Source organism: Fukomys damarensis, unplaced genomic scaffold, assembly GCF_012274545.1.
Source record: "Fukomys damarensis isolate Sample0158 unplaced genomic scaffold, DMR_v1.0_HiC HiC_scaffold_34, whole genome shotgun sequence".
Lineage (NCBI taxonomy): Eukaryota > Metazoa > Chordata > Mammalia > Rodentia > Bathyergidae > Fukomys > Fukomys damarensis.
Window position 1 is genome coordinate 18,591,852 of NW_022900946.1, and position 26,709 is coordinate 18,618,560.

The 26,709-nt window shown below is 44.1% G+C and overlaps 1 protein-coding gene across 2 annotated transcripts; it reads right to left on the reverse strand.

Annotated features, from left to right (window-relative positions):
• Nucleotides 1-24: 24 nt before the first annotated feature.
• On the reverse strand, nt 25-26,703 carry Ubn1 (ubinuclein 1). Of its 2 annotated transcripts, XM_010644132.1 has the most exons (18): nt 26,604-26,703; nt 22,704-22,988; nt 20,159-20,245; nt 19,471-19,566; nt 18,821-18,955; nt 18,086-18,189; nt 16,957-17,395; nt 11,192-11,262; nt 9,932-10,061; nt 9,660-9,778; nt 9,325-9,453; nt 9,009-9,155; nt 8,041-8,091; nt 7,909-7,951; nt 5,459-6,679; nt 4,194-4,443; nt 3,902-3,991; nt 25-2,086 (listed from the first exon to the last, which is right to left on the reverse strand). In XM_010644132.1, exons 2-18 carry the CDS (start codon nt 22,950-22,952, stop codon nt 2,037-2,039), a joined length of 3,411 nt encoding a protein of 1,136 aa, XP_010642434.1. In that variant the 5' UTR covers nt 22,953-22,988; nt 26,604-26,703; the 3' UTR covers nt 25-2,036. The 2 variants fall into 2 exon arrangements, with proteins under 2 accessions (XP_010642434.1, XP_010642435.1); XM_010644133.1 differs by lacking the exon at nt 3,902-3,991.
• Nucleotides 26,704-26,709: the final 6 nt, after the last annotated feature.

Sequence of the window (26,709 nt, forward strand, 5' to 3'; positions counted from 1 at the left end):
CCCTGCAGCACCCTGAGCATGCTCTGCCCCACCCTCACACAGCCGGGCCAAGGATCTGCCTTGCCATGGCTGTTTAAGTCATTCACTCTTTCCTTACCACAAATAAAGCATAAAAAAGAAAAAGAAGTCTCATAAACTCCCCATCAAAGAAACGTTTCCCTGAGGCAAGAGGCATCACTAGATTCCTAAAGATGAGGGCATCCTGCTCCAGCTGCACACTCAGTGGCACACAGGGAGGAGGGAGCACCAAGGCGGGAGGGGCTGGGGATGGGACCCGGGTGTTCACGGGCAGAGGAGCCTGCAGAGTTCCCACTGCTCAGTCTTCACTGACAGCCTCAGCTCAGCTTTGAGCTCAGCTATACAAATCTCTTCTTTGGCTCTTTTGCTACTACCTAAGACTATTTGTAAACAAACTGGAAATCCAAGTTGCAAAAAATATATATAATAAAGGGATAAGGAATCCGTGTGGCCCAATGTGAAACAGATTGATTCTTACATACAAAAGGAGTCAGAGCAAAGGCCAGGCTGAACAGCTGACTGACAGAGGTCTTGCTCCCAGGAAAGTGGGAAGTGACCAACCTCCACAGGAAGTGAGTTCCTGACCATCAAAAACTCTGGGAGTCAGGAACCAAAAGGTATTTTTACTCAAGTATGCATGCTGAGGATACTGATTGCTCTCAACACATCTGAAGTTGCTTGCTGGACAGTCAGACTCATCTGTGACACACAACAGGCCAGGTAAGGGCCTTCACAGTCCTTGTGAAATGGCCACTGGTTGAGTGTGAGCAGCGTTGAGATGGGAGCTCTGCAGTCACTATCCTCACCCATCTCAGATCCACTCTTGCAGCTCCTCTGCACAACCCCACCCCAAGTCAACACTGAACCCCACTGCCGAGAGAGCTTCAGCACCTCAACACCTGTTCTGCGCAGCAGACACTTCACAGAGGCCTGTTCCTGCAGCTCTGCCTAAGAAGGGTTTCTAAGAACAAGACAAACTGGAATGTCTACCTGTGACTTGGAATCCCTTCGGAACCCGCCTCCCCAGCCCTTAGATATGAAGGGTTTGGGGGCTCCTCTGCAATCTACCTGTACCAACTCTGGAAAAACAAAAAGGGAACCCTGACTCAACTGCGACCTGGGATTTGGGGGCCCAGACAACCTCCAAGTCAGGATGGCACAGGTTATGATGTGCAGCCATAAAAAACTCAAATAAAACCGGTTATGTCTTAGATACAGACATATCTTTTAAAAAGGTCTTCGTCTCAGATCCACTCAGGGCTGAATGGACATGTGTTGTCAAATTCTGCTCCACCATAAAGGCACTGGAATTATGTCTTCCTATAATGTGATGTGTGAAGAGCAGTCCCATTCTATCCAATGCATTTAATGGTAATGATGAAAACTGAGCCCCAAGATAGGTGTCTTTGAAAGTCCTAACACAATTGTTGAATCTATAAAAGTCTTTTCTCTATAAGAGCTTCATTGTCATTTTCAGAGGAGAAACCGGCCCCCCACAAAGAGCACACGACATGTGTTCTTAGTATTTTGCAAGCAGACAAGATAGGTCTCCCACCTGTGGCTCTGCCCCAGGTCTTGTCCTCTTGAGTACACAGGCTGGGGATGGGATGGTGCTGTGACCATCCGGGGATCTTACAGTGGCCAGAAGGAGCTCCTGGTCAGTAAGGCTCAGACCAAATGCCAGGAGCTGGGCAAATCTAAAACAGCTGTGCCAACTGATCTACCACTGGAGCACCCAACACGGCCCAGCACTCTTCCCAGCCCAGAGCTGCCCTCTGATAACAGTCCAGTGATAAGGCCACAGGGCCCAGAGCACCAGGTCATAAGTGCTTCATGAGCAACATAAGCTGCTCAGTTGGAGGCACATCAGAAGTGCCAAGAAGTGCTCCACTCAGAACTCACGCCTGCTCCAGGAGAAAACCAGTAGGCAGAAAGAGTGCGGTGAATGTCTATCATCTGAGACCTACATGTTCAGCTTCCACCCAGACCTAAGTCAATCAAGCTGTCCGCTGAAGCAATCACAATTTCCGTGGTACACCAGGCCCTTTCCCGTGAAGCTGAGAAGCATCTGGAAAATAAGCAAGAAAAGAATGCAAATCCTTCAGGAACTCTGATTCCACTCAGGCAGCATAACCAAATGTCGGGGGGGTCATATAAATAGCAAACATCCCCATGTGTTTTAAGGCTCAAGCCACAAAACACTTGCCAGTGGTTGTGTGCATTGCTATTTGCAACAGCTTGCTGCATGCATGGGCAGCGAGCACTGTGCAGGCAGGTGGCTACTGAGCAGGGTGCACATAATAGCAAAATGGGCCACTTCACATCTCAGGTGCCAGCTGCCACTCCACAGTGAAGCTTGAAGATCACTGGGAACTCAGGGTGACAAGAATCATTCTCTCACCAACAGAAGACCTTCAGGTAACTTCAGGACTAAGTGCTAAGGCAATGGTACCCTGAATTAATGCCAGAAGAGGAGAAAGCAGAGCACAGCAGACAACAAGGCAAAGCCCGACACTGTTACACAGAGCTTTCACTGACCCCTCCCTCCCACAACCTAGACTTGAAGCAAGGGCTAGGAAGAGAAGAAAGTTCACCTAGAGCGCTGGTGTGAGCTCAGCTGTCCTGCTCTTTAATACCCAGAGGGAAACCAGGAAAATGGTACCCAAAAAAGCGATTTTTTTATTTTTCGGCTGAACATACCACAGACCCATGATCTGTTTCTAGTGACTCTTCAATTATTTTGTCTCTGAAGAGAAACATTACCCAGAGCAAGCAGAGGTGGGGCTGTGTGACATTCACAAAACATGGCTCCTACCTTGGTAACTCTAAAAATGCTACACTATATGTACCTCCAGTGGGCACTCCATACTAGTTTTTCTGTGCCAGAGGTTAGAAGTGTAACCACAGACACAAGCTTAGCCCTTCACAGAGGCCCTGTTTCATCTGGAGATCTATAAAACCCATTCTTGCCCCCAGACAGCCCATGGCATTCACTATAGAAGCTTCAGCCTCCTGACTTACTCCTTAATCTTATTCCCATCTCAAGTTACCAGGCTCAGCTCCCACAACGGTGGTTCTCCCCTTACCACTGTAGCCCTTGGGTAAGCTGGGAGCAGATCTACAGCAATTGAAGACATGAGGTCAAAACCAAGACACACCAGGTTTCTCACAGCAGAATCCACGACGGGTGTGTACCCAAAAACCAAGAATCCAGTACAGGGTAAGACAAGTCCACAAGCTACACACCTAGGGCTCCTAGGGCTCCCTACTTCCAAAAACACCACTTTGTGGTGGGAGGGAGGTGGCCTCATTCCTGGTGTGCTCCCAAATCTGTTTCCATCAAAGTTTCACATGCAGCCAGAATGAAAGCTGCCTTTCTCTTGGGTCCATGCCATTAAAGGTAAGCTTCCCCACAGTCCCGTATGGTGGTCTCTCAGTGCTATGTGGATTTTCCCTTTATGAAAATTAAGTATAGAGGTCCTCTGCTAACACACAGTGCATGACTTCACTGTGAAGGCCCTGGAGTGTTCAGTGGCCATTGGAAGTGATATGTCATTACTTTCTTCTTTTTAACTGAAGAGGAAAAGCAACACCGAGGGTAAAAAGCACCTCTGCCACTCAGGTCCCCCAAGTTTCTGTGCTCACAGCTCAGGTAAGGCTGACCCAACAGCCATCACAAGTGCAGATAAGGGGAAGACTTGAAATGGTAGAGGCTTAAGTCATTCTGACACCCACAGAGCCAGAGCCCTGAAGGACAAGGCAAGACAACATCACAGTGATGACAAGACGGAGACACAGAAAAGCCCTGGCAGCAGACACAGCATGTAGGAGTGGTGGGGAACAGTGCACAGAGCACATGGCATGCTGCCTGTCTGGCAATTACCTGGCAGACTCTGCGGGACATGGGTGGACACAGCAGCGTGTGGGAGAGGCGCTGCATGGGGTGGGCTGGAGTGCAAGCCAGCCAGGAGACCTGAGAGAAACAGGAGGGAAGAGAACAAAAGACACACATTGAAGACAACAGAAAAATGGAACTCTGGCCATCAAGAGCCAGGGCCAGTCTGGGAGCCAAACCCCAAAGAAAGGAGCTCAGCACTTTCCTGGGATATTCCCCGTGGTCACATCAGACACACAGCAGACCACACCACAGGGACAGAGGTGGAAACAAGACTTACTGTGGCTGAGGCCGTGATGGAAGGTCCCTGGGGCTGGGCCTGTAACAATGGCATCCTTGGAGACCCCTGCTTTGGGAGAGGAGTCTGCACTGAAGGAGAGCACGTGGAGCGGAAATGGGACAGGAGCTATGATCCCCAGCGAGTTAGAGTTCATGGCCCCAGGCAGTTTGGGGCTGCTGGACTTGTAGGACGAAGACAGCAGGTTTAAGGGAGAAGAGCTGGTCAGCAGCACAGCCCCACCCGTTCCTTTCTGGGGAGGAAACACAACCATATGGTTAGAACCCTTGTCCTATGCTTACTCTTGCCAACCCCGCTAATATGCAAGATGGAAACATACTCATCAAATGCCTCTGGGAAGGGCCTTCCTACTCTGCAGCCCGAAAGAGGAATAAGAGTCTCTATGAACTGGGGTACACAGTCAGTTTTAAAAAGCAGGATAATAAATGTGCCTCCTTTGTGAAGAAAATAGAGCACATATTTATAGATATCCACAAATGTATATACATATACATATATATATATATATATTTTTTTATATTTATAAATAGAAAAAATATATATACTCACTTTGTAGATATTTATCATATATGTATTTATCATCTCTCTCTCTCTCACAGGCATATATTTATATATATTTGTCAGTCTTTGTTTTAAAGAGGAAAAAGCAGTAACAAACTGGCTAAGGCACATAGTTACCATACAGAGTGAGGAGCAGGGCAAAGGGAAAGGAGACCTCTCTGGAGAGAGACTGGCCTAGTTTTGTCTATATGTTGAAAAAGTAAATGATAAAAAAATACTCTAAAAAAATTGCTCTCATTTCCTCAATATGCACCCATACTTCTTAGAATTACACCTCTCCACCCCCACCATCTTGTGTGGCACTCACTAGCTGTTGGAGGTCACCTTCAACCCGCAGAGTCCCTTAAAACCAGAGTGGCTCCCAGAAGGGACTGCTCTTCCTGAGGCATGCCAGCATCTCCATTCCCTTGTCTGGAGGGATGCACAGGTTAGAGGTCAGGGGAGGCCAGCTCTGTGGCTCATTCTGCACTTGGCAGGCCCAGCCTCCCTACTGTGCTTTCACTGCATGCACCCTAGGGTTCTATCACTAGAAAAGAGGAGACTAAGCCAGAAGCTCAGTCCTCCTTCCAGCATCTGAGCATACTGTATCTTCAATTTCAGATCACATTCTCTGCCCAGGACAAGGCAGGCATCCTCGTCCCCAATGTCCCTGTGGGGTAGGCAGGCTTCATGGCTGGGATACTCACTGGCAAGGAGGTAGACGATGTCACACTACTAACAGCTGCAGGCTTCAGGGAGGAGGTCAGTAACTTTGCCACTCCCTGGGTACCACCACTAGAATCTCCATTTGGACCACCAGGAGGGGCCACCAGCGTTAGCTTCTGGGAAACAGGTGGTTTCTTCACTGCTGAGCTTGGAATGGGCCGGCTGGCAGCCTGCCCTGTGGAGGGGGGCTGTACACTGGGAAGCAGGGTGCCAGATGCTGAGCTCTGCACTGGTGCTCCTCCAGAGGAAGAGCTACCAGAAGAAGCCCCATGTTTGGAGGAAGATCCAGCAAAAGGGTTATTCTTGTAAGACGTTCCTGCAGAGCCAGGTGGATGCTGTTTTGCTGGATGGCTCAAGGAAGTGGAGGACGAGGCTGTGGTCTTATGGGTGCTGCTGCTGGAGGCTGCTAAGCCTCCTGAGGCGGCAGGTGCAGAAGGGTGGAAGGCCTGGCCTTTGGCTGCTGTCTTCATTAGCTGCAGAAGGGAACGGTGACACTGTGGGGAAGTGGCCTTTGAGCCTTGGAGCTTATTAACAAATGGAGCTGGGGGTGTGAAGCTTTTCTGCTGCTGAGCGCCTGCATGAAAGACTTTGACTTGGGGGCCAGGCACAGGAGCTGCTGCCTGTGGTCCATGAGACGTCCGTGGTAAGCTGTGGTGCTTTGCTTTGGACTGGTGTACATCCGGCAGGCCCTTGCTAAGGGGAGCCTGGCAGGATAGCTCTTTGTAGCCAGAACTCTCTGGTTTTTTCTCCTGAGATGACTGCCCCAGTGCTAGAGCCTGTTCAGCCAGGAAATTAAGGGGTGACTGTAGAGAGCTAGTGGGTGGTGGCGCAGAAGGGCTGGGCTTCACAAAGTTCCTTTTTTCTTCTGTACACAAAACACCTGTGACTTTTTCTGCTGGGGCTTTGGAGGGTGTCGGCAGTGTGAATTCTGAGCTCCCAGATGCTCTGCTATTCAGCACAGCCAGCTCCTTGGACACGGCTTCCACTGAGGAGGCTGGATTACGGACCAGGTCCTCATCCAATGAGTCCTCTAGTTTGACAGAGGCAGGGTTAGCGAGGCCACCTGATGCCTGAGATGGGAGCTCCCTGCCCATGCTCCCAACGCTCAGGCTTCCGCCTTGGTGTTCGGAGGGCAAAGCAATGGGGCTGCCACTCTGTCCTGATGGGATGGAAACCTTTTTATCAGGCTTAGTGGAAGATTCCTAAAGGAAAGCAGAAACGCTAATGTTTAGAAATGTCCAATGATGCCAACATTGGCCTCTGTGAGAACATAAACATGAGAACAACTTGGACTGCAGAGACATGAGCCTTCCTGTGTAATTACAAAAGAGTGGACAGGAGCAGGTGTTATGCCTGTCTTGCAAGGCTTTGAGTACCCTGTGGTATGTGTTGGACTGGCTGAGTCTGGGACACACACGTTTCGTTGATAAGTACACCCACAGGGACATTTTTCTCCTGTTTCTGAAAAAACCCAAGACTTATTCAAGAAGCCACTCTGCCTATCAGGCTTCAAACTACCTCAGAGTGCTCCTGGCTGTAATTAGACTGATACATGACATAAGAATTGCCTTAAATTAGCTTTCTTTTCCTCCTTGATTTTTCCCAGTACCAGTCTTAATACTTTTTTTTTTGTTTTGTTTCGTTTTGTATTTTTGAGGGTCTCACTATGTAGTTGAGACTGATCTGGAAATCAATATGTAGCCCAGGCTGGTCTTGAACTTGCCATGATCCTCCTGCCTCAGCCTCCCAAGTGCTGGGATTACAGGCGTGAGCCACCACGCCCGGCTTCAATACTTCTTATGGAGCAGGATTGGGATCCACCCCATCACTCCTGCATCCCTAGTACTTAATGTAGTGTATCTTAGACATTGAAGGAGCTTGGCAGATACTTAGGAATAAGTGATGTGCACTCCTTCGTTTCCTAGTTTCTTTCGGTATAGTTAACGGCACTACAACCTCAAGAACTGGTAAAAATGTGGCAAATAGCAACACTATCTGCACTGACGGGTGGTTTTTACATCCCTTGTTCCCTTCACTATACTTCTACAATCCTGCCAGGGAGCTCACCAGAGCCCCCTCTTTTATACTGCTGCTCCAGGCTAAGCTGTACCTGGCTAGAGTAAACTTCCTCCGTAAGAGGACTATCACACAGCGCACAGCCCTTGCTCTGTAGAAGCTCTTCACTCCTCAGAGGACTGCCAAAGACCTACCCTGCCTTCATCCCCAGAACTGTTTTATAGAACTGAGACTAGAGAGGGTTAAGTGGCCAGCCCAGGTCTCTGACCCAGTACAAGTTCAGGAGGCCACCTGAATAGATGCCTGCCCCGATCGGTGAGGCTCAATGAACTGCCATAGTCACTTGAAGGGTTTCTCAAACATGGCTGCAGGGAGAAATGGACAGCAGACACATGGCCTGAGCAGGATGACTCACCTTCACCTTGATTTTAGAAGGGGCTATTACTTTCTTCTTGGCTCTGTTGAAAGGAAGTAACACAGAAAGGTTCAGAGGAGATCCACAGAAAATAATAACTGTTCAGAGAAGTGAAAACACCAAGACACTCACAGGATTGATGTCAGGTGTCCATGGCCTCGCCGGCTCTCCTTAAACAGAGTTCTGAAAGAAACAGAACACTGGGCATTGTACTCACCCCTGGCTAGCAGGACTCTACCTCCAGAGCTTTGCTGATGGCCCTAGAGTGCAGCGGCTATTCCTCATTAAATCCATTTGGCTGGTGTGTTAAAATTCCTGCTGAGGAGTCTAAAGCTGTCACACCCAAAATCAGAGTCTGGGCTTGACTGAGAAGAGCTATGGCTCTGCCCTGACCTCCCACGGCCATGTTGTCCCTAGGCAGCAGCACTTTCCTTACTGCCTATTCTCAGTCCTCCAAAGGAGAAAATGTGGAGTGGCCCACAATGTGTCTGTCTCTGGAGAAACTCAACAAAAATCTTCTTTATACAAGTCCAACCTAGAAAGAGAGAAGAGCAATCCCCAAGGCTCTGTGACTTATGGAAACAACCCATCAATCAGGTCCAACCAAGAAAACCAGCTCTGAGTAAATTTCCTTGCCCTGGTACAGCACCATACCCTATTCATGGAAAAATGATACGCAGAAGTAGCCTCTGGGAAGGAAGTCCAGCACTTAGTTCCAATATGGAGTCAGCCTACTACTTGCCAGTGAGACTCTTTATGGGCCATTAAGGAGTACCCAGCACGAATCCATCTCTCAACTTCTGGTAGGAACCATTACGTCAAAACAGGAAAATCACACTATGATAAGAAGATTAATTAGGTAGGCAACCCTAAACTTAAGTGGAACAAAGAATGACAAGGACAAAGCCCACAGTCACTTTTCCTTCTAGGGAAGACTAAGAAAACCTTTTTGTAGCTACAGTATGTCCCCAGTTACTGAGCTGACATCAGAGTTGAGCCAACTAGACAGTAACTCCCGAAGGCAGCAGCTCTGCCAGGCTGGCTTTGCAACAGCAGCACTTGATTACTTCTCAACTGCACCACTGCCCATCTCTTCTCACCTGGCCTGCATCCAGCCTTTGGGCCAGAGAGGCTTGACCTCAGCATCCAGAAAGGCCTTCACGCAGTCTTCCCACGCCTGGGCCTTGTTGTTCCTCTCCAGATCATGGCTCTCCAGCTTGATCTTCACCACCTGACAGAGCAACTCCCTGAGGAAGAGGCAGAAATCAGAAACTCAACTATCCCAAACACTTCTTTGAAGTTTCAATCATGAGCTTTCGGCCACTCTGATGAAAGTAATGGGCCTAACTGTGACTACTAACATAAGCACTCGCCCCACAAACCCTCCGATGAGACAAAGTGCCAGTTTGGGCACACCTGATCTCGTCATTCCACTGGAATTTCTTCCGGGGTCCCATTATTCTCCTGCCTCCCTTCTCTTCATCTTCTTCCTCATCAGAACAAATCCGTTCTCTCTGCTCCTTGTCTTTCTCTTCTTCCAGCATCCTATAGTGAGAATAGAAACAAAGAGACCCTTAGGTCTTCCTACCCACTACCTCTTCCCTTCCTTTCTTACATAACTGGGACTTCTAAGATCAAAAGGTAAAAATGCGGAAGAAGAGCCAAGAGTCTCGTTTAGAAATGTAAGTACTGAAAGATACAAAGAGAAAACACAGGAGGATTGTTTTATGGGAGCAACATGACAAACTTACTTAGCGACCTTTGCTTGCGTGTGTGCCTGGCATTCATCCTGGTACTTAGCCACCTGCTCAGGCATTGCCCTGCCAATGGCTTCCTTGAGCTTCTGAAGAGGTTCTTTCAGGCGCCCACCCTGTAGAGAGCAGGACACAGCACAGATCGGTTCATGTACCATTCTCACACTAAGGACACAGGACAGGGATAATCAAAAGGAGGTGACACAGCAAAAGTTTTGTGGACTCTATAGAGACTCAACCACCCTCAGCTGGGCGCCAAAGCCACCCACCTGTTCATAGAGATGAAGTTTTCGAGCACGTTTGACCAGAGCATCCTTACTGCAGGGTAGGAATGAAGCAAGATAGGCATATACCCCAGAACGGATCTGGCTACTCAGCTCTCGAGTTTGGACCTCTATGCTGAAAAACAGAACAGAGTCATTAGCAGCCTGCAATAGGTTCATTCTCCATTAGGTCACCCTACATTATATGGAGAGGAAAGCTAGGTGACAAAAGCAGGTCAAATGTTATCTTATTGTCACACAATTCAACGGAGAAGCCAAGGCAATAAATCTGCAGCAATCAACAAATAAGGACAACTCCCAAATTTAATGAATGTGGCAAGGTAAAGTGAATCAAGGCTCTCAAGTCAAGTGCAGGACCAAATCAAAGGCAGTGAAGAAAACAGAGCCCAGGAGAAAAAGCTCTGAATGCTATCCTCACCCTTGAACTCTCCCAGCTGGATAAGCAGAAAAAATATTTCTCTTCAATGCCTTCAGTTTTCCTTATTTAAAAATACTCACACAGGATCCTTATTGACACAAACCTTCCCCCATCTATGCTGACCCTCAGGTTCCCTTTGCAGACAGTTTTCTGATCCCACTGGCCAATCTAGACCTTAGGCAGGGCAGGGCCATTTTCTAGAATATTCCCATGTCTTGACAACTGTTCTCATATATGCAGAAATTCTCAGTTAATAAGCAACAAGCTTCTCTGGCTATAAAATGCAAGAGGAGAAAAACTGCAAAGCTGGGGGCCAGATCCAGCCAGGCATCTGGTTTAGATTTATGTTTGGGTTTTTTCTTTTTTTTGCTTTTTTTACTCCAATTCACACAGGGCAATGCTGCAGAGGTTCTGGGCTTTGGGAGAAGTGTGATGGGACAAGCTACAATGGCACTGAGAACAGAAGTGACAAGAGGAGAACAAGCACTGAAGAGCGCTCCAATGCAGAGCAGACCCTGATGCTACCATGTTGTTGTTCATTCTTCTGGATTTTCACAGACAAACTTGCAATATCCTCTTCTAACAGGCCACCACTACACAGTGTTCTATTTAAGGCCTGTGGCTGAAGATCAGTAAGGTCTATCATTCCTGGAGACAGGTATTTTGTGTTCCTGTTTTGTTTTAACAGAACAACAACAATGAAACCGTATTAACCCAATTCTTCTACCTCAGTGCTGTCACCTATATGTAGTTGACTACACTCCCATGCTCCCCTGGCCTGCTCAACTCAGGCACGGTAACAATAGACACAAAGAGATGATACTCACTCTAGGAGGATGCCATTGATATCCTGGGTGAAGAACTTCTGTCTGCTCTCTCCCTCGGCAGCTCTGGCAGCCTGGTTCACAGCAGACAGTAACAGCCATTAGTGCCCTTTCCCCACACACCCTTCTCACTCACCCACAGACATGAGAGACATTGCTCCACAAGAGCGTCTGTCAATAAAACCTTCCCCATCACCTTCCTGACTCAGCCTGCGTCCCAGATTCAAGTCACGTGTAATCAATGCTCTCTTTGCATAGATGCTGCAGCATCTGTGGACTGTGCATCCAAGGATTTAAAACCACAGTCACATAAAAGAAAGCCACACAGAGGCCAAGCAAACCTGAGGCATCTGGTCAGAGGCCAACTCAGCTGGCTACCTAAACTCCTGTGTCACGATTCTACCAACTACACCATGAGCTGGGATTTTTATGCACTGACAATACAGAAACAAGTAGGAACTCCAACAAACCTACAAGATTTAAAAGCTTCCATCCACCAGAAAGAGCAACAAAATTAATGGAGTGTAGCTTTAGTATTCAAGGTATCCTATGGAAATCTATAATCTATTTATGATATATCACAAACTCTATCACCCATATCATTATAAAGACATGCTACTGCCAAGTTTACTAAATAGTCCTGTTTTGATTTTTTTTGTTTTTGTTTTTGTTTTTGAGACAGGGTCTCACTATATAGTTCAGGCTGGCCTTGAACTGACTATGGAGCCCAGGCTGGCCTTGAACTCACAGCAATCCCCCTGCCTCAGCCTCCTGAGTGCTGAGATTACAGGAGTGCACCGCCATGCCTGGCCTGTTTAGCTTTTGACAAATATACCATTCACAACCTGGAATTCAGGGGAATTCACAGCAGCAAACTTAGGGACCACAGCAGCAAACCCATAGTACGAAGATTAGAACTGGTGGTTCTCATATCTGGCTGTGATAATTAGCTTTTTTCATCTCTGACTAATCAAACTACAGTCTCTGGGGATGAGACTCAGGACTGTGCATTCTTTAAAAGTGGCCCAAGCACAGAAACTCTGTAAACATAATCCTGTGACTATAATGTACAGAGTGTTGAGAATCACTGAGCCAAACAGAAAGTTGCTAGCCTGCAGGCTTTAGGGAAAATAAAATTTATGAAAGAAGACAGCTGGTATGGTGAAATGCACCTGTAGTCACAGTTACCTGGGAGGCTGAGGCAGGAAGATCACCTGAGCCCACAACTTGAGCCCAAGACCAGCCTGAGCAGCGTGGCAGGACACCATCTCAAAGGAAAAAAAAAAAAATGCAAAAAAGGCAACAAGGTGACTGTCTAGAACAGTGTTAGGGAACCTTTTAGAGCTTTCAATGATACAAACAGCCCATGGCAGCATGTGCAATAGGTTCGCCACTACTGGTCTAGAAGAGGGGAGAAATCCTGATCACACCTTCTGCCTTCCTCTAATTGTATTCCCTAGGTCCACGCCAGTCTCTGACTGCTCATCTGCTCCACCACCTCCTTCATTGTGGAAGAAGTCCCCAGACTCCCCAACTATCTACTAGACCTCACTTCTCTCCATGACTTCTTTCCCTCTCGTTGCTTCATAACAATATGCTTTCAGAAGCATCCAGAATCTCACCTTGGTACTTTTAATGTATTAGAATTTGGTTTTGGAGAAAAACTACATTTTTTTTTTTTTTTTTTTTTTTTTGCTTAAACTTACACTGCTAGTTCTAAGATCCAGAAGCACCCTCAATTAATCCAATCTAATTCCTGAAATATGTATGTCAAAATACCCGACTGTTCGTCAAACTATCAACGGCCTATGTTTCAAAACAAATTCTATCTTCAGCGGGCAGCCACCTCTCCAAACACTCAGAAACTTTCTGCCTTTTTATGTACCCCTCACTGGCCTCGAATTCAGTGGAGATCCTCCTGCCTCAGTCTCCTGAGTGCTGGGGTCATAGGCATGTGTCACCAGGCCTGGCTACTTTCTGCCTTTTTAATCATTAAAAAGATTTTCCTTTTGAAGCCTTTTGAATTCCATAGACAGTACCTCCAAGAGTCTGGTTTTACACTGAAGATTATCAGTCAAATGCATTTTTATTGTAGTTTTTCTTTTTTCTTTTTTTGTACTGGGGATCGAACTCGGATCCTTTCACTTGCAAGGCAGGCACCAGAACCACTGAGCTAAATCCCCGGTGCTGCATTTTTAAATAAATCTATTTAAAAGAGCAACTGGATAGATATCTGATAGTCTTACAGGAATAAGCGAGGTCCTCACCCCCAGAAGATATTCTTATCCCAGAGTCATATAACCAATCAATCAATGAAGTTAAATCAAACACCTTGATCACGCTGTTCTTACATGGCCTTTTGGGAGGCGGTCTTTTTGTTGTTGTTGTTGTTCCAATAAGACTTTATTCAGGGATGCTTAAATTTGAATTTCATATGATTTTTTTTACATGTCACGAAATAGTAGTCTTCTTTTGGAGGAGCGGTCTTTTTGAAACAAGGTCTTGCTATGCAGCTCATAGTTCAAGCTGGTCTTGAACTCACTCGTATGTAGCCTAGGCTGGCCTCAAAACTCTCAAACACCTTGCTTCAGCCTCCAGAGTTCTAAGATCATAGCCATGTACGACATCTGGCTGCCTTGTTTTGTTGCCTTCATTTTGCTTTGCTTTGCTTTTGCTCTCCCTCCCTCCCTTTTCTGAAAGGGAAAGAAAGAATGGGAGTGTGTCTCATACTATGTTACCTAGGCTGGCCCCAAGTCTGTCTCTCACGTAGCTTGGACTACAGGCCCATGCTAACGCACCTACTCTCCAAAAGACTTTTATTTTTGGCAGCACTAGTGATTGAACCCAAGGCTTTCATAGTGAACTATATCCCCAAGCTCTTTTTATTTATTTATTCATTTTTTTGGTACTGGGGATCGAACTCAAGTCCTTATCCTTGCAAGGCAGTCGCCAGAACCACTGAGCTAAATCCCCAGTCCCCCAAGCTCTTTTTAGAGACAGGATCTCACCAAGTTGCTAAGCAGACGAGGCTGGTATATACCAGGGTAGACTCTATCATGCCCTGTAGTAGACTACAAAACAATCACAGAGAGGGACCCTCTAGCTCCTCAAGCCTTGAATTTGGGCTGCTCTTGTGACTTGCTTTGTCCAAGAGTATGGCAGAAGCAGTCAACCTCTCACACCAGAACTGGGAGCCCCGAGACTTCCATTTTCACCTTCTTGAGATGCTGCTGAGACCAAAACCACCACAGCCTGAAGAAGCCCCAAATGAAAGGCCCCAGAAGAGAGAAGCCTGGTAAGCACCATACAACCTCCAAGGAGAATACAGCCATAGAACTGAGTCCAGGCAGGATCAGGAGAGAAACCACCTGGCCAGCCTACACTTCAGACAAGTAGATCACTGCTAAGAGTGTTTTGAGGTCCTTTTTTTTCCCCTTTTCTAACAGCAATAGAATTAGATACAAAATTAGATAAAAATAAAGGAGATAAGGGTGATTTAAAAAAAGGAGTAAAAAATAAATTGAGAAACACATAACACTGCTAATGATATAGTTATATACATGAAGTTTAATTTAAATCTTTTAAATGCAATATCCATTTCAAGATCTAGCACCTCTCTTTAGTAAGGATCCAAATGTCCACATATGGCTTTGGGAATTATTTGCAATTCTGTGTATAAATGCCTACTTTTCCTGGGAAGACTACCTTTCTCAACAGACTCCCAACAGGGCCTGGAAGTCCACACCACACACATGGGAGGCTCCAGGCTCCGAAGTACACAAGCCAGGTTGAAATGGAGCATGTGGGGACGCATGCCTTTGGAGTGGCATTAAGTCTCTTTCTAAAACAAGCCTTCTTCTTAATGCAATCATTAAAAATAATGAGGGCTTTATAATAATATTTATTAAATTTAAAAATCAGGAAACAATTATTCACAACTATAGTCACAACTGCACAAAAACACGCACACAGAAGTTAGAAAGGAATATGCAAACTGAAAGAGTTTGTAGACTGGTGAGGTAATGGATAATTCCCACATATTTTGTACCCCATTTTCCAAACTTTCTTAATGCTATTATGGGAGTGGGACCAGGTGAAAAGCAAAGTACCAACTTCACATTTGAACACTCTATTTTCAAACCAGAACATCAACCGCTCTAGTCACCACCTCCCCATTTGGACCCAGGCCCACTGTGTCTACAGGATCCTGAACCCTGTGTATCACGCCCAAGAGCAATCACTCAGGAGGGACACCTTCCCTAACAGAGACCAGTGAAGTTTCCTACATTGCAGTCCACTCTCATTCCCACTGTGTTTCCACTTTGCCCAAGAAAGTGAGATAAAAACTTACTGCATTAGAACACAACTTATGGTGGGAATGAACATAATATCCAAGAATTGTTTTGTTTTTTTCTCTAAAAAAACAACTGGCTTCTGTCACACAGTCCTTACTCAACCTAGTTAACAAGCCTTTAGAAACTACAAACAATTCAGTTACAAACCAGAGAATTAAGTACAAGGAGTGATTTTTTTTTGTTTTGTTTTGTTTTGTACCGGGGATCAAACTCAGGTCCTTGCACTGGCAAGGCAGGCAGCGGAACCACTGAGCTAAATCCCGCACACCAAGGAGTGATTTTTTAAAAAACATGAATTCTGAGAGCAAATACAGGAAAATGTGCTAAAACATGCCAAGTTCGAGGTTCAACTCCTTCCACTTCAACTTCACATTAAGATACGTTGTGAATCGCTGATATGGCACATTTCATTTAAATCATTACATTCAAATAGAACATATGTCCAACACTGCACACAAGCTAACAAATATGAGCTAGAGATTTGAATTAGTTTTTTTTTCTTCATTTACTGTGTCAAGTATCTTCTGGAAGTGAGAAAGTCATTTGTAGCAGTGGCTGACATTTCACCTTGCACTGAAACATGAGATATTACACTAACAGTGATTCTGAATGCTACGAGAATCACTGGTTCAAAACTTTACAGCTATAGAGTATAAATGCCACTGGAGTTATAATACAAATCATGATGCCTAATGCCAAGTGTTATTTTAACTAAAAGGTAATGGCATCATAACTAACGATTCATGCTTGGTTCACAGTAGTAGTATTGAATTGGCAGTGCTTAGCACTTAGGGAAATCCAAATCACAACGGGAAAATAGCAGGGTGGTATATGCTAGATGTTGTTGCTGCTGATGTGAGCAGGGCATGGACAGCACTTACATTAAGCTCCTTTACATTTATCACCATGTAAGCCTTCCTGTGATCACTACCAGGGATGATAAACTATGCAAAGATGCAACAGAAACCCAGTGGCAACTATGCAGATACAGTACTCTATATGCAACTTTGATGTTTACAAACTTTGATGAGTTTTCAAAACCTTCACAAGAATACTCAAAAGATGAATCTCTGCCTTGGCTGCCTGCTTCCAACATCAATGTTGGTCCATTGCACAAAAGGAAAAATGTGTGGGAAACAAACTGACAGGCAGAAAATAAAAAGAAAACTCTCTTAAGAAGAAAGTAAAGTTTCCGGAAGTGAAGGAAGCAACAAAGGCCTAAAACTGAAGTCCGATAAGCAAAGTTAACACCATTTTCTCACTGAAGACAAGGAGAGTGCTCAGAAAAAGCTCACACTTTCACTACCAACTCACTAAGGGTGTCTCTGGGCATTGAGCCTCATGTGGTGCAGAACCAATGCCAATCTGCCCAAACCACATGTAGGAAAGCTTGTACAGAGTGTGTCACCATACCTGAGCCAGCTCCTTAACGCGCTTCTCCAGGGGCACTGGCAGGCCTTCAGGCAGGGAAGAGGGCTGCCTGAACTCTTGGTCCAATCCCACCCCGAGGGAATCACTTCCATCATCCATATCTCGGAAGGGGCTTCCTTCTGGAGACTCACTAAGCAGCTGCTCCAGGTCCAAATCAGTCAGGGAGTCCATAGCAGTGGCTGCTTGGAGCAAGTCATTGTCAGAAGTGGAGCCAAAGAGTGACAGCAAGGGGTCTGGAGGGCCCTCCAATTCTCGAAGGCCTGGAGCTTCCACTGATGAGACTGTTACAGGCTTATGCTCCTCCTCCCTCTTTTTCTGAGCCTCTTTCTCCTTCTGAAACTTCTTTAGCATCTCTTTAACACTCAAAGCTCCAGAATACTTCTTCTTCTTCTTCTCCTTACTGGCATTGAGGGCAGTAAAGCTGTAAGTAAGACAGAAACTGGTTACTCAGCCTGTAGGACCCCACCACAAGGAAACTCAAGAGGCCTTCACCCCTGCTCCCAGGGCAATGGTCTCCAGAAGAACCTCAGTCACAGTCCACCCTGTTATTATTCCTCCCTCCTCTTGGCACACGGAGCTCCTTCTTACTGGACCAAAGCTTGAGAGTGAATACAGGTTAGCAACAGTGTCATATAATGCTAAATATCCGCTGGGTTTTTAAGAACCACTGCCAGGCTGAAATAAAAGGTTGCAAGAAAGGGGAGGAGCAAGAAAAGTATTTAAAGGGAGAGAACAGGAGCAGCAGAGAACAGCAGCAACTTGAAGGCAGCTGGGATAAGACTAAGAAGAAAGCATGACTGCAGAAGACAAAGGAAAACAGCAAAGACAGAAGAACTGGGGCAGAGTGCCCAAGAGAACAAGGAACATCAGCAATCACACAGTGACAGAAATAGCTGCCAACACTGACAGTGAAACAGAGGAACGCTTGCTATCTGACACACAGAGATGGGAATGGTTGACTATGCCCAGAGCAGCCCTGCAGAAGGCAAGAGGGAAAGCAGAGGGCCAGGCCCTCTGCCTCTTCTGAAGCTGTGGGGGAGGGTCAGTCAGCTCCTGCGTGTCCTGCCCTCACGGGTCAGACTTATCCTAGTGAAAAGCTGCTGCCTCTCACCCGGCTTTGGAAAACTTGGACTTTTTCGATTTCTTCTCCTTGTCATAAGTGTCATCTTTTTTCTTCTTCTTTATCTTCTCACCACCTTCCTTCAATTTCCGCTTCTGAGAATTAAAGACAAGGCACAGTTACACGGCTCCCTGACTCAGGGAGCAAGTGCACTACTGGGCACTGGCCTTGCTCCGCCCGGGGCACATCCTGAGCCCTTTCTTACTTTCTTCAGGAATAGAAAAGCTCTGAGCAGTAACTACATCACAACCTACAGCATTCCCACCAACAGTGTCTCCTGGGAACACCCAGGGTAGACACAACAGTGGCCACTCGAAGGCCTGAAACCTTGTTTATTTGGACAGACAGGCCCTACTTAAATAACAGACAGTGGCAGACAGACCCTAAGGTACACTCCTTCCTAAGGCTGACTTGTTTTCAGCATGTGACACCCTGGGAACTGAGGTCCTCTCTGTATCCATTGAAGACGGCCAGCAAGGGTAATGCACACTGTCTCACTCCACACCCTCATCCCCACCCAAGACCACCTCATGAAACAGCCTGTTGGGGCATCAAGTGACATGGACACAATGATTGAGGGCTGGCCAGAGCCCCCACATTCAAATCACCTTGGCACAGCTCAACCTTTCCACCGGCCTCTGAGCATCCTACGCCGTTGTACGTATCTTTGGTCACCTACTTATCTCAAAAGATATCTCTGAAATCCAAAAGCAAGCATATTCTAACCTTTGGAGATTTTTTCTTCTTTTCTTTAATGAAGTCATCCTCAGATTCTGATGCTTGTCTAAACTGTAGGGTTCCCGAATTAATGTAAAATCCTCCATATTTTGTAGTCAAAGAAGCAGGAACAAGTTCATCATACTGAAGAGGGAAAACATGCTGTCAGCTCCAAATTCTAGTTCTATGGTCCAAAGGTGGAAAGTGGCTTTTTTTTTTTTTTTCTTGTACAGGGGTTGAACTCAGGACCTTGTACTTGTAAGGCAGACATGGCGCAACTGAGCTAAATCCCCGGCCCCATAAAGTGGCTCATAAGAAATGGAACTACATTTTTTTTTCTGGTACCAGGAATTGAACTCAAGACCTTGCACTCGCTAGGCAAGTGCAGCACCACTAAGTTAAATCCCCAGCCCAGAATTACATTTCTTTTTCACTTCAGATAGCATAAGAAGACCTCCTTTCTGCCAATCACGACCACATGAGCTACTAAGTGTTCAGACAGAGTGATCATCATTTTCAGACAAAGGAACCACACCTTGGGTCCAGGAGGCCAACTTCTCTCACACCTGTGCTGCTGAGTGCATGCTGCTCTGACCCCACCCCATATCTTGGCCACTATCTGTAGGAGCCAAGGTGTGATTGTTCTACCAGCTACTCACCGCCTCAGAGTTATCGATGAAGGAATCCGACTCATCATAACCATACCCCATGTCAATCAAGTCCTGAATTCGGTCTTTTCTACGTTTCTTTCCACCCTAGAATTTAAAAGTCAGAGGTCAAAAAAATAAATAAATAAAAAATAAAAGTAAGAGGTCAAATACTTTTTGATAAGTACACATAACAAAACTTTGCCTTGAACTTCTTCAGCTAGTGATAGACTGTAAAGTACTGCAACAGTTACACACCCCAGAATCTCTTTCCCTAAAGACCTTTGGAAAAGGCAGATATGTATCTGCATAAAATTGTTTAAGATAGGGTTGGGGATTTAGCTCAGTGATTCCATGTGCAAGGTCCCGAGTTTGATCCCCAGTATCCCCCCAAAAATGTTTAAGACAGAAGCATAAACTAAATAAATGGCTTCTTAAGCTTCATACCAAAATACTTTCCCCAAGGCAGGATAACAGACCTTCTTGTCTATTCACCTATGTAGCTCACACACTAGCTCCTGCTGGGGTGATTTCTATACCTTAATGCATTTGTTTAATAATTACACTGTTTTCTCTGAGCGCTCTACTTATTTCCAGATTAGTGTAATTACATGATAATCCACTAAAGGAACATGCAAATATCTAAAAACCACTCCCACCAAATGAGGTTCTTTTATTGCCCAGGAGAGAAAAATCTTACATATTTTTCTTCAAATTTCCGTGCAAGGGCCTCCACTTTATGTCTTTCTTTTTCTTCATCATTAAAAGGATCTGAGAGATCTTTTTTCTGTAAAGAGATCATCCCACAAAAAATAAAGTCACAAAAATTGTCACAGCTCTAGCCATTGAATTTTACTGACTACTTAACATCCATAAACTGTATAATAAAACAACTATTTTTCAAAAAAGACAAGGTAATGCTGGGCATGGTGGCGCAAGCCTGTAATCCCAGCACTCGGGAGGCTGAGGCAGGAGGATCGCTGTGAGCTGGAGACCAGCCTGGGCTACATAGTGAGTTCCAGGTCAGTCTCAACTACATAGTGAGAGCCTGTCTCAAAAACAAAAAACAAAACAAAACAAAAAAGACAAGGTAAAATACTTACACATTTTACTATCTCAACAGTATCTGCCAATTGTTTAAAGAAATAAAATTTCCATTCGTGTAATTCAGTGAAACTTGATTAAATGCCTAAAATTACCCATCAGAAGACTACACTGTGGCATTTTAAATGCAGAAAGGGCCTTATTGGAGATGCTCAATATTTAGGGAACTGTTAACTATAGTTGATTTCCTTTGTAACCCTATAATTTACTTGGGCCGGGGATTTAGGTCAGTGGTGCCACTGCCTACCCCATAAGCATAAAGTACTGAGTTCAATCCCAGGTACCAAAAACAAAAATAAAGCCCACTGAACATAATATAAGCTCTAGCAAGCTGCTCTGCCTTCCTGTTCAGAAAAGTAGTCTCAGTGGCATTTGCATCAATGCTACTCAAGTAAAACTCAGGTTCACACACTCCGTACCCTTGGAAGTCTATCTCGAAGGGTCCATCCTCACACCTTGTCCTCCAATTTCAACAATCAGTTCAAATACTTTCTTTCTTTCTTTTTTTTGGGGGGTACTGGGGATTGAACTTAAGACCTCACATTTGCCAGGCAGGCACTGTGACACTGAGCTACATCCCCAGCCTAACTTTCACATGACTTTCAAAGTTTATTTTTGTTTTGTAAGTTTACCCTTAAATTTTTCTCATCAAGTAAATTTTCCAGAGTTGGCCCTTAAGATTCTGCAGCAGGGGCAACTCACTTTCCCGTCCCTCTACTGTCTCTCTTAGAAGCTTTTTTTCTCTCAGTAAATTCTATCTACTCTTTAAAAAAAAAAAAAAAAAAAAAAAAAAAACTGTAGCAAAGAATCTTAATTTTTATAAGATTCCTGTGCCAAATATGCTTAAGACTTCAGAGTAGATCAAAAACACTAAAGACTGGATGCTGTTTGGAAAAAGTCTCTTATTCTATCCCTCTTCTATTTGCTTACTGAGACCCATCCATAAGCATCAGTTATTAAATGATTCACAGCACATATGTGCAACAGGATATTATAGAACATACTACAAAATATACAGACCACAAATGGGTGGTTTTAAAAATGTGTTTATCTGTATCTCCTAATTCTTCTACAATAATCATATCTAACTTGAGTTAAAATAATTTTTAAAAATCCTACCAATTATGAGCATCACTGAATTCAACATATATTCCTTCATATCTTACAAACAGTAATCCTCCAATAACTTGCTAGAGATGTAGCTCAGTGGTACATCACTTGCCTTGCATGCACAAGGCCCTGGTACTTTCCTCAGTACAGGAGAAAAAAAGAAAATGAGTACCAATGATGATTATTTCCCAACTATATGAAGGTCCAGCTCTGTCTGAACAGAGAGTCATGGACAGAAACTCTCCTCCGCCCAAGGCCCCTGGTCTGTATTTGTAGCTGACTTAAACAATTATCACATCATAACTTGTTACCTGCACTGATATAATTCTCCTAAAACATCTACAAGATTGCAAGTTCCTTTGAGGCTAGGAAAGCATCTTTCCCTCTTCACAAAGTCCACCGTGTCTAGCACACGCCTCATATTGTAAGGAATATATGCTAAATGTATCAATGCACAAATATACCACATTACATTATTCATTCATTGTCTTCTCGCCCTTCCCCCTCTCTTACTTCCCTCCTGCCCTCAGTTCTGGGGACTGAAGCCAGAGCCTTCCACAGGCTAGACAAATGCTGAGTCTACTACTCAGTTATACCCACAGCGGCCTAGTTTGTATTATTCTGTTAACACTGCAGAGTACACCCACAATGACTCAGGGTCTCACTATGTAGCCCAGGACGACCTCGAACTTGCAGCAATTCTCCTGCCTCAGCCTCTCAAGTGTGGGATTACAGGTGCTTGCCACCATACCTGGCTCAATGTTGTTTATTATATTAATTTTTAGTAATAGTTCAAATTAGTCTAGGATATGATACACATTTTTCTCTAGTATAAGTCAAGATGATATCATAAAGAATTCTCTCCCTCTGTGCCACGTGGCAAGATCAGCTAACCACATGCCTGTTATGGATGAGTGACACAATCTTGGGGCAGCCTAAGACTTTCTAGTCTCACTAGCATGAAGGCCCATGTGTACATGGTGACACCTACGTAATAGGTTGCAGGGCAACTTAGCGATACCGTAGTGTACCTTGTCTCCAGGCTGAAGGCCTTTCACTTTTCCTCGTATATTCTTCACCAGCTCTGGGTAGAAGAACTCTGGGCAGCGTTTGTGATCTGGTTCAAAGAGTGTGAGAGTAATCCGAACAGCAGCTGCAGCTGGCTCACAGTCCTGATGCTGCTCTGCTCCCCCAATGTCTTCTTTCCGGGACTTCTTCAAAAGTGCAGGATTCAGAGAACCTGGGAGAGAGGTGAACTGGACCCTGTGGGGCTCCGACATGGCTACCAAGTCTTAGCAGGTGTCACTGCATGGCTTCTGTTAACATTGAAAAGAAGGGCCAGGTCAAATCAAGATGATAAAAATAAACATTTCTCTGTTCTATCATACAGATTTAACTTTGGGGGAAAGGTGCTGAGGCTACATCTCACAGCCTGGCACATGCTAAGCAAGTACTGTTCCACTGAACTATATCCCCAGTCCATAGATTTAAGAGAATTTCACTGTTGACTAGACTCCATTATTACTATTTTAATAACCACTTATTGCCTTTTCTGCTTAACACTTAATATATTTTTCTTAACTATATGAAAATCACCCCACATCTCATGGTTTAAGTCAAAAAGGACTCCAGTTACAATCAAATTAAGCTCTTCTCCCGTATGATACCTCTTATTTCTTTACACCTAGAATGCTCTTTTTCTACCAGATCTTATACAAGAATCACCGATAGGGTCTTTTATACTTTTTTACTTTTAACCCTTTAACCCAATTTGAATTTATCATACTACAAGGTAAGAGGACAGGTTCTAACTTGGGTTTCTCTCCAACACCAATCACTAATCTTCCTTTCCCTGCTGATATAGTATATATCAAACTAATGTCCAGATATGTAAGGTCTATTTCTGAAAAACACCTGTTGCATTAATTTAATTTAGTATTTAAGAGATTCTTCAACCAAAATGTTGTAGTTTTGGAAAGTTAGAAGGCATCTTTTAAATTAAAAGTTCATCTTCACTATTTCTCCTTTTAAAATAGTATTTGGCTTTCCCAGTATATTATTATAGATTATAGAATCAACTTGGCAAGTTCCCCCAAAAATCTCAACCACACTTTGAAAATGAATCACAAATATGAACTCAGGTCTTCGGCCATACCACCCTGAATGTGTCTGATCTTGTCTGATCTTGGAAGCTAAGTAGGCCTGGTTAGTACTTGGAAGGGAGTCAAATATGAACTCAGGAAGATAAATATAATGTAAATACTACATATGTGCAGATGTTAGGACATATCTGATATTCAGTCTTTTCATCATAACCATAAAACTGTGACCTAAAACCTAATAAAAAATATATAAAAATTAAATTAATTCTTATCAGGCAGTAAAGTGATTAGCAGTAAAACATGTTGGCCAATAGGAAAGCCACTTATCAACTGCACTTAAAAGGTTGAGAGTCCCCTAAAAGAAACCTCTGTAGCCTTCAGGACATTTGTGATGCATTCAGTTGTGAAAATAAATCCCACCTGAAACCTAAAGGTCCCACTCTGAGGGAACAGGCACAGTATCACTCTAAGAAGGAAATCAGCAAGGCTGATTCATGTTCAATAAAATGAAGAAGGCAGTCTTCGAAACAGCAACTAGATCCAAGGGTCCCTGTCCAGCAAGTACTTTAAAAATGTAACCTATCTTATTCCAAGTTTTACAGACTGTAACTTCTTTCAATCCATCTAGCAGGGAAAGCTGCTAAACTTAGTTGTGAAAGCCTGAGATGGTACAGAATTGAACTAGAGGACAAAGTAATTCAAACTACAATATATTAGCACTTCAAAGTTAGATTTGAAGATATTTTATAACCATCAAAAGATACTGTTTGACCTGTCATGTAAAGGTTCAAGATCCCAATGATGATTGTAACTGTACTGTATACCTAAAATGTACCAATAAACTAAAAAAAAAACACTGTTCTAAGTCATTTGAAACATTTAAGAGAATCATATCAAAGTATGACTTGTTAGACATAAAATTTTAATTTAAAATCCTTAATATAATTCAATTCTAAAATGCTTACATGTTTAAAAGAGCCTGATTTATATTTACATGTTTATTGATTTAAGAGAGTTTTAGAAACTTTCATTATTAGGTTTACATTTCAAGAAGTTTGATGTATTTGAGAAAAAATATAAAACATTAAATGCAGTTTAAAACATTTAAAGGAATTTGATTAAACTGGTGAAGAGTCAAATGTTCAAGAGAATTTAATCTGTTAAACTGTCACCTTAATCGAGCCCCTGTCAAAGATCAAGTATTGTTTTACATAAACATTCTTAGATTTGTAAATAAAAGTTTATGAGAAAACATTAAAAATAGCTAAATTTTAAGACTCAAGTTTAATGAGTTTAATATTAAGTATTGTATACACAAAAACATTCCTTTCTTTTTTTTTTTTTTTTTTTTTTTTTTTTTTTTTTTTTGGTACCAGGATGGAACTCAGGTCCTTGTACTTGCAAAGCAGGCGACAAAACCATTGAGCTAAATCCCCAGCCCAACATTCCTCTTAAAAAAACCTCAACTAGGCAAAAATGCTAGTCTCCTTTGTATCTCAGGTTAGTGCAAGAACTGTGTATGCTTTTTGTACAATATGTTATTGTAAATACTGTTCATCCTTTTTACCATACTGTTTTCAAGCTGGTTACTGGTGAAAGAAAAACTAAATTCGTACATACTAATTTTGTTTTGGTTTTGTGTGTGTGTGTGTGTGTTTTTGGTACCAGGGATCTTGTGCTTTCGAGGCAGGTGGCAAAACCACTGGGCTAAATTCCTGGCCCCTGTACATACTAATTTTGTAATTAGTCCCTCTACTGCATTGTTTTCTTGTATATCTTCATAGGTAGTCCAATCAACAGAAAGGAGACTTCTTTCCTTTTCTGAAAAACAATATCGATTTTTGTTTCTTTCATGTCTTATTGCATTGGCTAGAACTTCCAGGCATTAGACAATATATCCTTTGCCATGTTCCTTACTTTAAAAGGAATGCCCCTAGGTCAAGTGTAAACATTAAAATTCCTATTTTCGGGCCGGGGATTTAGCTCAGCAGTTCGGTGGCCTGCCTGGCAAGCTCAAGGACCCGAGTTCAATCCCCGGTTCAAAAAAAAAAAAAAAAAAATTCCTATTTTCCATCAAGTCATTAAATATCCTTCAATTCCTCAAAGGTTAAGACTTTCTAAATTAGTAAGGTGTTATTTTCCGTAACTTTAAATATGCTACTCTGGGGCCGGCGATTTAGCTCAGCGGTTCGGTGGCCTGCCTTGCAAGTGCAAGGACCAGAGTTCAATCAATCCCCAGTACCCAAAAAAGAAAAACAAACAAACTAATTAAATATGCTACTCTCTTAGTTTGTCTTTATTTTCATTGATTGGTTTTTTTTTGGTACCAGGGATCGAACTTGGGTCCTTGCACGCAAGGCAGGCAGAAGAACCACTGAGCTAAATCCCCGCCCTTTTATTTTTTGTTTTTAATCAGTTTGTCTTTAAAAGAACAGGCACGCTGCAAATGCCAGTCCCTGCAATTAATTCAAGGCACTTCAAGGAAATTGGTCTCACCAAAAAACCTTCCCCATTACAAGAAGTCTCTGCACAAAACAAAGCCTACGGGTAACGGACCCACCACCTTCTCAAGCAGGTGGTGACTCAAGAAGAATCTAGTTTTAGGTCAATCCTCAATTCGGACTTCCTGGAGACTGTAACTGCGAGTGGGACCTTTTGTAAAGTGCCATACTTCCACCTGGTCCGCAAAAGTTTGGGCAGGCGTCCTCCTCCATGAGAGCTAACAGTTCCCGCTACACTGACATCTGTCTTCCTGCTGTCACAACTTCTTGGAAAGTGTCAAACTACAGCAAGGCTAACGCGTTAGCCCAGCTGGCCAACGACACGCACCTTTGTCCCCAGCACCCACGCCGGCCGCAGATGTCCCCCCGCGACGGTCCTCATGCCGGCCCGGACTCCGAGCTGCCGTGCGGATAGCGGCCGGCTCCCAAGCCCT

What these genes read in the sequence shown, in the direction of transcription:
- Ubn1 (XM_010644132.1), bottom strand. Translation starts at nt 22,952, where the DNA reads ATGTCGGAGCCCCACAGGGTCCAGTTCACCTCTCTCCCAGGTTCTCTG. An exon ending in AAAGGCTGGATGCAGGCCAG is followed by an intron (nt 8,092 to 9,008) that starts GTGAGAAGAGAT and finishes TGTTTCTTTCAG; the next exon opens with AACTCTGTTTAAGGAGAGCC. An exon ending in CATCGTCTACCTCCTTGCCA is followed by an intron (nt 4,444 to 5,458) that starts GTGAGTATCCCA and finishes TTTCCTCCCCAG; the next exon opens with AAAGGAACGGGTGGGGCTGT.